Here is a 12,141-nt window from a genome sequence, read left to right on the forward strand (position 1 = left end):
AAGTACAATATTTCCTTTTGAGACTTTGAGCAGAATAGAAGTATACACTTTGTCTGAAATAAAATAAAGCCAACCGAACTCAAGTAAAGTACAAGTACCTCAAATGTGTACTTAAGTACAGTACTTGAATAACCATATTTAGTTACAGTCTATTACTAGGGTAGTGAGGCAGAGATGTGTGTAAAAGGGACCAATTAGACGGGTATTACCTCTATCTCCCCTCAGTCAGACAGAGCGTAAATCCACTGTCCTCATTTATCAAATACGTCTGCCTTCCTGTCACTGTGCGATCGAGCCACACAGAAGCGCAATGAATGAGTGATCAGGCCTTCCCTCCAGAGAAAAGCCCCTTGGACAAACTGGATGCGTTATAAGTCACTGGTCTGCTGATAAGATGTGTCCAATATTCTAACTGTAAAAGACAATATTTTTCAGGTGAGATTTTATCCAAAGAACCCGACCTAACATGATCTGGATCGTTTGTCAAAATGTATGCATCAGTTTTAAAGTGTAATGTGTGTGTGTGTGTGTGTGTGTGTTTTCTGCAGAGCGGACGGACGACGGTGGTCTTTAGCATCTCTGCCCTCTTCTGGATATGGCACCAACACTCCCAGCTCAACGGTAAATAACCTCCCCCCATTACAGTCACATAAACAAGGGTTTCCCAACCAGTAACTAGGAGGCCTTCTGAATAAACAGTTGGTATTTTTAGCTGAAAGTAGCCTAATAAAACGTTAGCTATTGTAAGAATGTTCTTTTATTCAAAGCCCAGGAGTCGATTTAAAAGAAACGAAGTGACGCTCCTCTTCTAAGTTTTCAAAGGAGTGTTTAATAAAAGGATGCAGCAGTAGGTTTTACAAAAGTGTCACAGCTGTGGCTCAATAGCCCGGTACACCGTCCACAGGCCGCTGACTGAGTGGAGCTCATCAGTAGTTCCTGTCTGGCGGTCCGGAACAAAAGAGAGATCGATTTCACAATACCAACATGATTTATAGAACCACCCCTTTCCGGCCATACAATAAACAACAAAATAAGACGAGCTCCGGTCTCGTCCTCTCATTGGTTGGTAGCAGGGGGCTGGATCCTGTTGGCCGCTTGTTGTCACATGGGGTTCTCCGGACTCTTCTATTGGCTGACGTCGTCGGGGGCGGGTCCTCCTATGACGTCACCGTCGCCATCTTTTTGAAATTGTTAGCAAAAAGTAATGAAACCATACAAATAGTTGGCAAAAATAATGAAATAGTTCCAATAGTGAGTTAAAAGTAATAAAACGTCACTGAATTCACCTTCAAGAAACGTACCAACAGTTTCTAAAGTTAGCTTAAAGTAAGCTAGCTTCTGACACTGTGGTACAAATACAAAGTCACCTTGAATTTAGACATGGACAATTCATCCATTTACATTCTGTATATTTGGAAGTTTTAGATAACATGTTTGCTTCAATATCATCCTTACAATCCTCACATTTAAACTCAATCTCCAGCCTGTCCTCAGTTCTGCGTCTTTCTCCTCTGATGCGTCTTGGTGCGTAACACCAGGCCTGGAGGGTCAGATGGATGAAAGGGAAAGTAATGAGTGCCGGCCGGTGGGATGAGAGGAGCTTTGGAAACGCAGGGAGGAGACTCTGCCATGAGATGGATTACATTGAGCGCCACAGTAATATAACCACAGGCTTAATATAGCGCGATACTCAAAGATATTCCATTGACATTAGTGCTGTGACATCTTATTAATGTGTGGAGCTCAGCGTTCCCTCCAGATCTGTCTGCTCTTCTGCTACATTTTGGAAACCAATATTGTACTTTTTAATCCACTACAGTTACAAAATATAAATATGACTAATAAATAAACTCTTATATATAATTATAGGTTCAAATATGCAGCAGCAGTGGATGAAGTATTTAACATTAGCTCCATCTTTACCAGCTGTGATGAACAAAACACTCATAATCCAGTCATTTAATATAGAAGTATTTATTCTAAAATGGGTTTACGAACAATTCTACTTTTTAAGTATATTTTGCTGCAGACACTTAAGTGCCTTTACTATTACTGACGTGCTTTTAATACTATACTAGTATTTTGATTGCAGTAATTTTACTTTGTTTACTTACTTTTATGTAAAGAATCTGACTACTTTTCTCCCCACGCTATAACACACAACATACTCACTTCTGTCTACTTGGGAACAACCTGAAAGTGTGTTAAAGTATGAAGATTAACTGTAATTTTACCCCAACCAATATGAACGTAAAGCCCGCTGATAGCTGCATGTCAGAAATTAAAGAAAAGAGAGCGACACGCCAAAAATCAAACCAGAAATCAAATTAAAAAGATGTCATATTTCTGAGGATGCTTCTGAGTAAAGCCTGCTTTAGACAGCAGACACTAACCGTGACAGCGATTTGAGAAATGGATAAGTAAAGCAACCTCAACCCAATTAGTGGATTTACCAGAAAAAGTATAAACTCCTGGACATGAAGCAGACAAAGAAAAATGGAGTCTTGTTCGGCCTTTTAGGCTGTCACCTGTGACTGATCAGTCATCGATCTTCCGGTTAGCAGAGTAAGTGGCGGAGGTCCAGGTCTCATCGCTCTAATGAACGCGAAGGAGGAGGCGAGACGAGCTTTGTCTTTGAGACTGATTGATGGGTCTGACCAGAGGCTCGTTAGACACCTTCATTAACATTTAAAATCTCAGTTTGTCTTCGGTGCCTGTTAATGAGTCCAGGAAGATTCCTGACTTCTGGAGACAAAACTAAAATGTGACTTTCCTCTGGTTGACCAAAACATGGCTCTAAATGAATGATAACGGTACTTTGTGTTACTGAAAGAGAGAAAAATGTCTCCCTCTGCTTTCCCTCCTCTTCCTCTCACTCGTTATCCACTCCATCACCTGCTTCCTCTTCCTCCTCCACCCTTTTTTCTCTTGCCTCCCCCTCTCCTCTTCCTCTTCCTCGCTCCAGTCCTCCAGCTCCTCTCAGGAGAGGCTGCACCAGCTGCCCTTCCAGCCCACCATGGATGAGCTCCACTTCTTATCCAAACACTTCGGCAGCACGGAGAGCATCACGGACGATGACGGAGGACGATGCTCTCCACACATGCGCCCGCGGTCACGCAGCCTCAGGTCAGCAGCAGCAACACACAGACTCTCTTAAAAGCACCTTTCCAAGGGTTGATAAGTGTACTGCTGTACCCATGATATTTTAACAGAGGATTCAGCTGCCCCAAAGCACGTTTTAAAATGACTCTCTCAAAAGCTGTGTCTTATTGCTGCGACAAAACCTCCTGAATTCTCCTCTTTTAGAGTTAAACGAAAGGCCAGAAATGAACTAATGCTAAAATGTAGTGTTTATATCAAAGCAAAGTCATTTTTAAAGTGAGACTGTGTAACTAACTTATTAAAAAAATCTATGACCTTGGTTGGTATGACCAGTACTGTATGGTAGCAGATTTTAGCTAACGTTAGCATAACAACATAAAATAAAGCTAATAAAAATAATAATAATAATAATTTTAAAAAAAAAATGATAATAATAAAAATGATAATAATAATAATAATAATAATAATAATAATAATAATGATAATAATAATAAATATAATAATAAATATAATAATAAATATAATAATAATAATAATAATAATAATAATAATGATAATAATAAAATAATAATAATAATAATAATAATAATAAAAATAATAATAATAATAATAATAATGATAATAATAATAAATATAATAATAATAATAATAATAATAAATATAATAATAAATATAATAATAATAATAATAATAATAATAATGATAATAATAATAATAATAATAAAAATAATAATAAAAATAATAATAATAATGATAATAATGATAATAATAATAATAATAATAATAATAATAATAATAACAATAATAATAATGATAATAATAATAATAATAATAATAATAATAATAATAATAATAATAATAACAATAATAATAATGATAATAATAATAATAATAATAATAATACAAATAATAATAAGCTAAAACAAGCTAGGTTGGATGGTTGGAGAAAATAAATAAGCACAGGACGCTCCATTCTAACTGACTATACGAATATCATTAAATGAGACTGTTATAACTTTTAGCAAATAAATAACACAATACTTACTATAACTACAAGTAGCATGTGGGCTAACTTTAGCTAACGTTAGCAGACAAAAGCTGAGTCATGCTATTTCAATGACTGTCAAAATAGGCTCATCGTTCAAATGAATTCACTGTTTTAAGAAGATATAAACACCTATTGCCTGGTACCAAGGACTATCAAGCCCAGTTCAGACCTGCTCTTTACATATACGGCTAAACACATGACTTTATCCCCTGTCTTTCTGCTTTTCCTCGCAGCCCAGGACGTTCCTCCTCCTTCTATGACAATGAGATCGTGATGATGAACCATGTGTACAAAGAGCGCTTTCCAAAAGTAAGACACACACACACACACACACACACACACACACACACACACACACACACACACACACACACACACACATACAGACACACTAAGCTGCTGTGTGATAAAAATCATATTTCATAAAAACACACACAGCGTAATCCTTAAGCCTACAGAGCATTAACCAATCTTTCAAGCCCAAAAACAGCCTAATCCCATTTAGACAGCGCTTAAATTTTAGGGGAATAAAAAAAGGGATTTAAAATATGATTGGGCTTTTTCAGAAATGACAAATGCACGGTACACACAGTTTAAACCCCCCAAAAAAGGAAGCCATAGCAGATGTTAAACCAAAGCAAACACGATTACGTGCCACTGCCAAGTCGTGATGTGATTATCAGAGAGAAGTTTTCTGTTTAATCACTGCACTTCGAAAATACTGCCAGAGCTCCGAACTGTTCAATTAAAAAATACTTTCTCTTATCCTCCTTTTTATCCCGTTCACTCTGTTGGCGGTCGGAGGTTGCTATGAAAAGGAAGCGGGCTGACGGCTTTCACAGAGATAAAGATCAAGCATTAGGATAATGGGGCTTTTTTGTTTTGAGTTCATTCGAGGTAAAAGCTCTTTTGGCTTGTTCTCACACAAGTCAATTTATTTTATCCACAATCAGTAAAAAATACAAGTACACTCATAGGAGAAGTGGAGAAGTGGCTTTCTGAGGCTTGAGATTAGACGCCCAGACACTGAACAGAAAGTATTTAAACTATATCTTACTTACACATCTAGGATTAGGGAGAGTTTATGTATTATACAAGCTAAGAACACTAACCAATCCAGCAGTGGCTCAGTCAGTAGGGGCTTGGACTGGGAATCGTAGGGTCGCCGGTTCAAGTCCCCGAACAGACTTGAAATATGGAAGGTGGACTGCTACTTGGAGAGGTCCCAGTTCACCTCATAGGCCCTGCTGTGGTGCCCTTGAGCAAGGCACCGGACACCTCCAATCCCCCCTCCCCATTGCTCCCCGGGCGCTGCACGATAGCTGCCCACTGCTCCTAGTACTAGGATGGGTTAAATGCAGAGGACACATTTCACTGTGTGTGCTCTGCTGTGTGCAATAAAGAGGGTTTCATCCTCCGATTCTATCTATACCCTAAAACTTTCTCTTCTACAAAATGGTCCCAAAACATTTATTCAGTCAGTCTAAAGATTGGTTCAAATGTGTAAGATATAAATCATATCCTACTACAATTTTAAAAACACCAGAAGAGATCAAGAAGCGAGATTATTCCTTATTCTGAACAATATCATTTCGAAAAATACAAATAATTAAATAATAATAAATGAATGAAAGCAAAACTAATGATAATAATAATAAAATATATGTTTTATTAAATCATTTTAAAAAAGGACATTGAATTTAATTCAGTGTATGGAAACAGAGCCACAATGGATCCTCCAAAGAACAGCATCCTAATCTCTGTCACTACTTCTTCCATGCCCAATTATCTCCGTGTCTTTCTCTTTTTCATAACTTAATGTCTAATTCTTCCCCCACCAGGCCACTGCACAGATGGAGGGGAAGCTGGGCGACTTCATCCAGGAGTTCTCTCCTGAAAACGTTCTTCCTCTGGCCGACGGGGTCCTCAGCTTCATCCACCATCAGATAGCCGAGCTGTCCAGAGACTGCCTGGCCAAATCCCGCGACGGCCTCATCACATCCGTCTACTTCTTCGAGCTGCAGGAGAACCTTGAGAAGCTGCTACAGGATGTGAGTTTAGAAAGAGATATAACGCCAATAAACTCATGTGAGAGCAATAAGATGTTGCTATTAGGTATTACTAATAAGTAGCAAGTATAGAAATCTGAAAGTGTGCGAGGGTTTTAAGTATTAAAAAGTAACAAAATTACAGTTTAAAGAGAAATGAAATGAACACAACTGGATTAATATTTTTATATTAACTCAGATTTACAAAGGGATTTTGCATCTTAATGCTCATTGTTTTTGGTTAACGTCCAAAACTCAACAACTGTATTTTTAGCAGAAGCTGTTCTGGTCAAAATATCTCTAAAAACAAACTGTATGGCACCAAAACATCAAAGTTAGCGTCTAGCTAGGGAATGTAGCTTAGCATCTAGCTTCTAAAGAGCCAGCTATATCCCTCAGGAGACCAAAAACAGGGCTATAAGTACAGTAAAAAAGGGACGTACATTCATCTGATGGACAAAAACATATGACTTTTAGTTGACTGGATATTTAAATGTTGCAAACAGATTTCTATCAGCTGTATGTGGTGATAATATGTTAGTGTTTACAGCTTTTTGTGGCCGGAAAATCTATGAATTAATATAAACAATACAGTTTTTCAGCAACTTTGAAATTGGAGAATGTTTCTCGGTTCAAATTCTAAGAAACAAACCATTTTGGTATCAATAGAAAAACCCAGGTATCATATTCAGCAGGAAGAAGCTTCAACTGATGATGAGTTAATTAATCTTATCTTCTGCTGAGGTAACAGATGGACAGATTGAGCTCAAGTCTTCTAATTTCATTCAAACTCCTGATGCCCGTGATGAGAGACGAGATTGAAATGGCTGTGATAAATGGAGGCTAATTGTGCTCAGAGCAGATAACGAGTATCAGTCAATTTCATCACTGAAGTCATTTTGACGCCGTGATTAGATCGCTTCGAGGCCTGGTTCTAGTTTCATGGCATCAGCTGAGTTTTCATGATCGGTTTTCTCATTTATTGCAGTTTTTGAAGCTTTTATATCTGTTTTAACTCACTGCAATGCGTCGCCTCTGTATTATAAGGGATTTTACAGTGTCAGACGCTGTAAATGTTAATGTTTATCTCTGTCTTTCTCTGTCAGGCCTTCGAGCGTTCGGAGAGTACCGAGGTAGCCTTCGTCACAGAGCTGGCGAAGAAGCTTCTCATCATCATCTCCCGACCTGCCCGACTCCTGGAGTGTCTGGTAAAGATAACAGCTTATCTTTAATGGCAATACTCAGTATATTCCTTCCCTTTTTCCTTCGGTTGCTCAGAAGTGTCTAAATGAGACGACTGAACATCAATACCCCCAACATTAGCCGCCTTTAGCTTAGCGGTGCTGACGTGGAGTCATGTGACCGTGCTGTAGTTCCTTTATAGCCCAACATTAGCCGCCTTTAGCTTAGTGGTGGTGATGTGGAGTCATGTGACCGTGCTGTAGTTCCTTTATAGCCCAACATTAGCCGCCTTTAGCTTAGTGGTGGTGATGTGGAGTCATGTGACCGTGCTGTAGTTCCTTTATAGCCCAACATTAGCCGCCTTTAGCTTAGTGGTGGTGATGTGGAGTCATGTGACCGTGCTGTAGTTCCTTTATAGCCCAACATTAGCCGCCTTTAGTTTAGTGGTGGTGATGTGAAGTCATGTGACCTTGCTGTAGTTCCTTTATAGCCCAACATTAGCCGCCTTTAGCTTAGTGGTGGTGATGTGGAGTCATGTGACCGTGCTGTAGTTCCTTTATAGCCCAACATTAGCCTCCTTTAGCTTAGCGGTGCTGACGTGGAGTCATGTGACCGTGCTGTAGTTCCTTTATAGCCCAACATTAGCCTCCTTTAGCTTAGCGGTGGTGACGTGAAGTCATGTGACCGTGCTGTAGTTCCTTTATAGCCCAACATTCGCTTTTTACCCTGAGAATCATAAAGTGGTGTTAATATGTGGAGATTATCCTGCTGAACAAAACATGTAAGTATCACAAATGTCTGTTTGACACAGAGATTCTGTTCTGCAATAATCCAAAATCACATTGAGAAATCCCAGGGCTTTTTATAAGGAAGCGTTGCTAACTTCCGGATCAGCCTACAAAAAAAACGCCATCCCTGGTGATCAGGATTTTAAAAAAGCCATTACATTACCCTTCCCTGTCAACTGTGCACCAAAATATAGATCCCTGCATCTAACCAAGTGTCCAAACTAATATAACATGATAAATCAAAGCAAAATAAAGTGACAACAATAAACACAAATAGCTCCGTCCTTTAATATCCTGTTGCTGTGTCCTCATCCAGCCACACTTTTTTATCCCAGAACATTTCACAGTTCACGTCCCTCCTGAAGACCGGCTGATTGTCTTTAGATAAACACGGGCACAGATACTCATTCGCCCATTAGGAGCATTGAGGCTCTCTGACGGACCACACAGCAGGGGCAGAAAATGAAAACAAAGCTGGAGTATTAAACGGCAGTCGGCCCGGCCTGTCTGTCTGGACGGGAAATTCATTTGCATTTAGATTAAAATGTGCCGTGCCACAGTACGACTAATGCCGGGCATCAGCCGCCTGCTGCCGGGACGCCTTCAGTCTGACAGACCGTGACCATGGTGTCAATTAAAGTTGGAGGTGTGTGTGTGTGTGTGTGTGTGTGTGTGTGTGTGTGTGTGTGTGTGTGTGTCTTGTATATTTCTACGGTCTGTTTGTAACTTGCTTTTATAACAGTTTTGTGTCCCACTCAATGAGCCATTCCACACTTTTTGATAATAAGCGGCAGCTGAAACGACGACATGATGAGCTGATTTGTCCATTTTTTTTACTAGATTTTATTATATATTTTCCAAGACAGACATGATACGAAAATAATAAGAGATATAAAAATATAAGGATAATACCTTTGGAGAAATAGAAAAGGATTATAGGGTTACAATGTTCATTTATCTAATGCAGGGGTTTTCAACTGGTTTTGTCCCAGGGACCACCATTCGGACTAGAAAGCAATCCGCGGCCCACTGATGTGCCTGCGCGTGCGCGTGTGTATTTGGTGTTACATGCATAGCTCAATGCATGAAACATGAAAGAGAGGCCACGCAGATTTTATAATAATAAAAGTAGATTTATTAAATTAAATTAAATTAAAGATTATTTTAAAGAAAGAATAAAGAATAATAAAGTGTTGTGCAATTCAGTATTGGGAAAAGTAACTAAAAATGTCATGCAAAGTCAGTCTAGGTGTGTGACAAAACAACAACGGAGAACAAAAATCCAACAACACCGGAGAACCAAAATCCAACAAATGAAGACCAAGGCAGCCTCAACTGCTGGCTGGTCAGGGCTTTTATAACCCAGCCAGGACAGACCTGTCACCAATCACCTGCTGTAGAGACAGAGAGATTGAGAAAAGCAGAGAGAGATTGAGAAAAGCAGGGAGAGAGAACAGGCTTACCATTAACACAGGGCGGGGCCTAAACCCGCCAGGGTCGTAACAGTGAAAACATGGGAGAATTAGGCCTACCTGTCAGTGTGATATCTGGGCGTGGTGAAGTCCACACAGCCTGTCTATTCGTGGCGAAATGGTAGACAGAGACAGTCTCATGTCATTCTCTGGATCAAGCCTAGCCCTGTACTTATTCTTTAAGTACGCCAGTGTAGAAAAACCACTCTCACACAGGTATGTGGTTGGAAAGGGCAAAAGACACCTCATTGCTTTTGCAGCAAGCTGTGGAAATTCTGTCTGGCAACTTATCCAGAATTTAACAAGGGGCTGTGTGTCGTACATATGCCTCCTGACAGAGTCTGTGGACATCTCAATCAGCTTATCCTCTTCCACAGCCGTCAGACTTGACCCTACTGATGCATCGTCACTGAATGGGAGCAGGATCCACTTGCTGTCACGGCGCCACTCTTCCGAATCAGTGAAGTACTTTGCGAATTGACGCACAAGCTTCCTCAAATGCTCACATATAGTGTCGTTGATGTCAGTGCTGTCAGGGTATTCCTCAACTGAAGGAAACATCGCCAAGTTATTGCTCTCCACTCGTTCGATCCACTTTGACATTTTTTTCACAAATGCGTCGAGCTTCTCGTAGAGCTGCATGACGTTTGCATCTCTCCCTTGCATGGAGCTGTTCAACTTGTTCAGCTCTGCAAAAACATCTGTGAGGTACGCCAGCTTAGTTAACCAGTAACTATCGTTGAAATTGGAAGCCAGATCAGAATGCTTCTCGCACAAGAACTCGTAGATAGCTCCGCGTAGTTCAAACACACGGGCGAGCACAGCGCCGCGAGACAGCCAACGCACCTCTGAATGATAAAGGAGAGAGCTGTGTTCACTTCCCAAGTCATGGCATAGGGATGAAAACAGGCGTGTATTCAATGCGTTTCGTTTTATGAAGTTGACCGTCTTGACAACGACATCAAACACACCACTGAGCTCAACACTGAGATCTTTGGAGGCGAGAGCCTCTCTATGAATCAGGCAGTGTGTCCAAATTACCCCCGGAGCCACCCTCCTTACATGCGCAAACAGTCCAGTCTTGCTGCCACTCATGGCTCGGGCCCCATCGCTGCATAATGCAACGCACCTCTGCCACGAGATATTGTGCTCCGTGAAAAAATCGTCCAGTGCTTTAAATATTTCTACACCGGTAGTTCGCCCGGGCAGTGGTTTGCAAAAAAGAAATTCCTCGCACATAGTGCCACTGTCCTCGTATCGCACAAATGTTAACAGTTGCGCATCATTAGTAACATCTGTCGTCTCGTCGATTTGAAGGGAAAACAGAACTGTCTGAAGTTTTGCCATCAGCTGGTCTTTGACATCATTTGCCATTTCCCCAATTCGTCTTCCGATTGTGTTGTCTGACAACGGAATAGTTTTTAATTTGTTGGCACATTCTTCGCTTACCATAGCTCTGCACATATCTATGGCTGCTGGCAATATAAGCTGCTCTGCAATGGTATGGGGCTTCTTACTTTTTGCAACCCTGAGAGCGACCAGATACGATGCTTTCAGTGCGTTTTCATTTATTTTTGCACTCTTCCTCATGGTAGCCTGCTGTCCATTGAAATCACGCAACATCTGTTGCATGTACTCAACGGGTTTGGCCTTCAAGTGGACGTGATGCGTCTCCATATGCCGCGTAAGTTTCGACGGCTTCATAGCTTCATTACAGAGAATTGTTGAACATACGAAACACAGTGGTACCTCCTCTCCTGCTCTGTCTGTCGTCACTGTGAATCCATATTTAACATATTCCTCATTGTATTTTCTTTTTCGTCTTTTTTGCGAAGTTGACGCTTCGGAAGCCTGTCCTTGCCCTATCGTGGCGGCCTGTCCCTCTGTCGTGGCAGCCTGACCCTCTGTCATGGCAGCCTGTCCCTCTGGCACTTTCCTCACTACAAAACGATCCATTGGTGCTAGATATATAGCTAGACTAGTACATATGTAACAAATGTTTGCTGTACTACAACCTATCTTAAAATACTCTCGTCGGCTATGCTTATAAATGTGTGTCAACTTTGCTCGCAAGACTGTGCGTAATGAATAATAAGTGAGGTTAGCGACGCAACTCATTACCATTAGCGAATCACAGGCTACCATAGACTGGATAGGCGCAAGGCTACATTCTGTCAGCTTGAATTTCCTTTATATTATTTTAAACATATTTTTCACGATATGTAACGGTATTCTGGAAATGTGTTTGAAATATCAAAGCGAATTTATATTAAAAAAAAACAATGGTGAACTGATCAACATAGGCTCTTGTCACGGACCACATGCAATGCCGCCGCGGACCACCAGGGGTCCGCGGACCACCGGTTGAAAACCCCTGATCTAATGCATGCATTTATATAAAACACTAATTATTATTATTTTAATTATTATTATTTTAAATTATTATTATTATTTTATTATTATTATTTAAAATTATTATTATTTGTTTTATTTATTATTAC

General features: G+C 40.2%; 2 protein-coding genes across 2 annotated transcripts in view; one reads left to right on the forward strand and one right to left on the reverse strand.

Annotated features, from left to right (window-relative positions):
- The window catches only part of LOC134877895 (microtubule-associated serine/threonine-protein kinase 1-like), a 58,076-nt gene that overhangs the window by 32,535 nt on the left and 13,400 nt on the right, over nucleotides 1–12,141 (forward strand). Inside the window, 5 exon segments of the mRNA XM_063903569.1 lie at nucleotides 549–621; nucleotides 2,966–3,126; nucleotides 4,384–4,459; nucleotides 5,992–6,201; nucleotides 7,305–7,406. Coding sequence (XP_063759639.1) covers nucleotides 549–621; nucleotides 2,966–3,126; nucleotides 4,384–4,459; nucleotides 5,992–6,201; nucleotides 7,305–7,406 — 622 coding nt within the window.
- Nucleotides 9,137–11,710, reverse strand: LOC134877705 (zinc finger MYM-type protein 6-like). The gene is made up of 2 exons (XM_063903303.1): nucleotides 9,701–11,710; nucleotides 9,137–9,562 (listed from the first exon to the last, which is right to left on the reverse strand). The coding sequence occupies exon 1, from the start codon at nucleotides 11,594–11,596 to the stop codon at nucleotides 9,704–9,706; it is 1,893 nt and encodes a 630-aa protein (XP_063759373.1). The 5' UTR covers nucleotides 11,597–11,710; the 3' UTR covers nucleotides 9,137–9,562; nucleotides 9,701–9,703.

Source organism: Eleginops maclovinus, chromosome 16 (assembly GCF_036324505.1).
Source record: "Eleginops maclovinus isolate JMC-PN-2008 ecotype Puerto Natales chromosome 16, JC_Emac_rtc_rv5, whole genome shotgun sequence".
NCBI classification, from domain to species: Eukaryota; Metazoa; Chordata; class Actinopteri; order Perciformes; family Eleginopidae; genus Eleginops; species Eleginops maclovinus.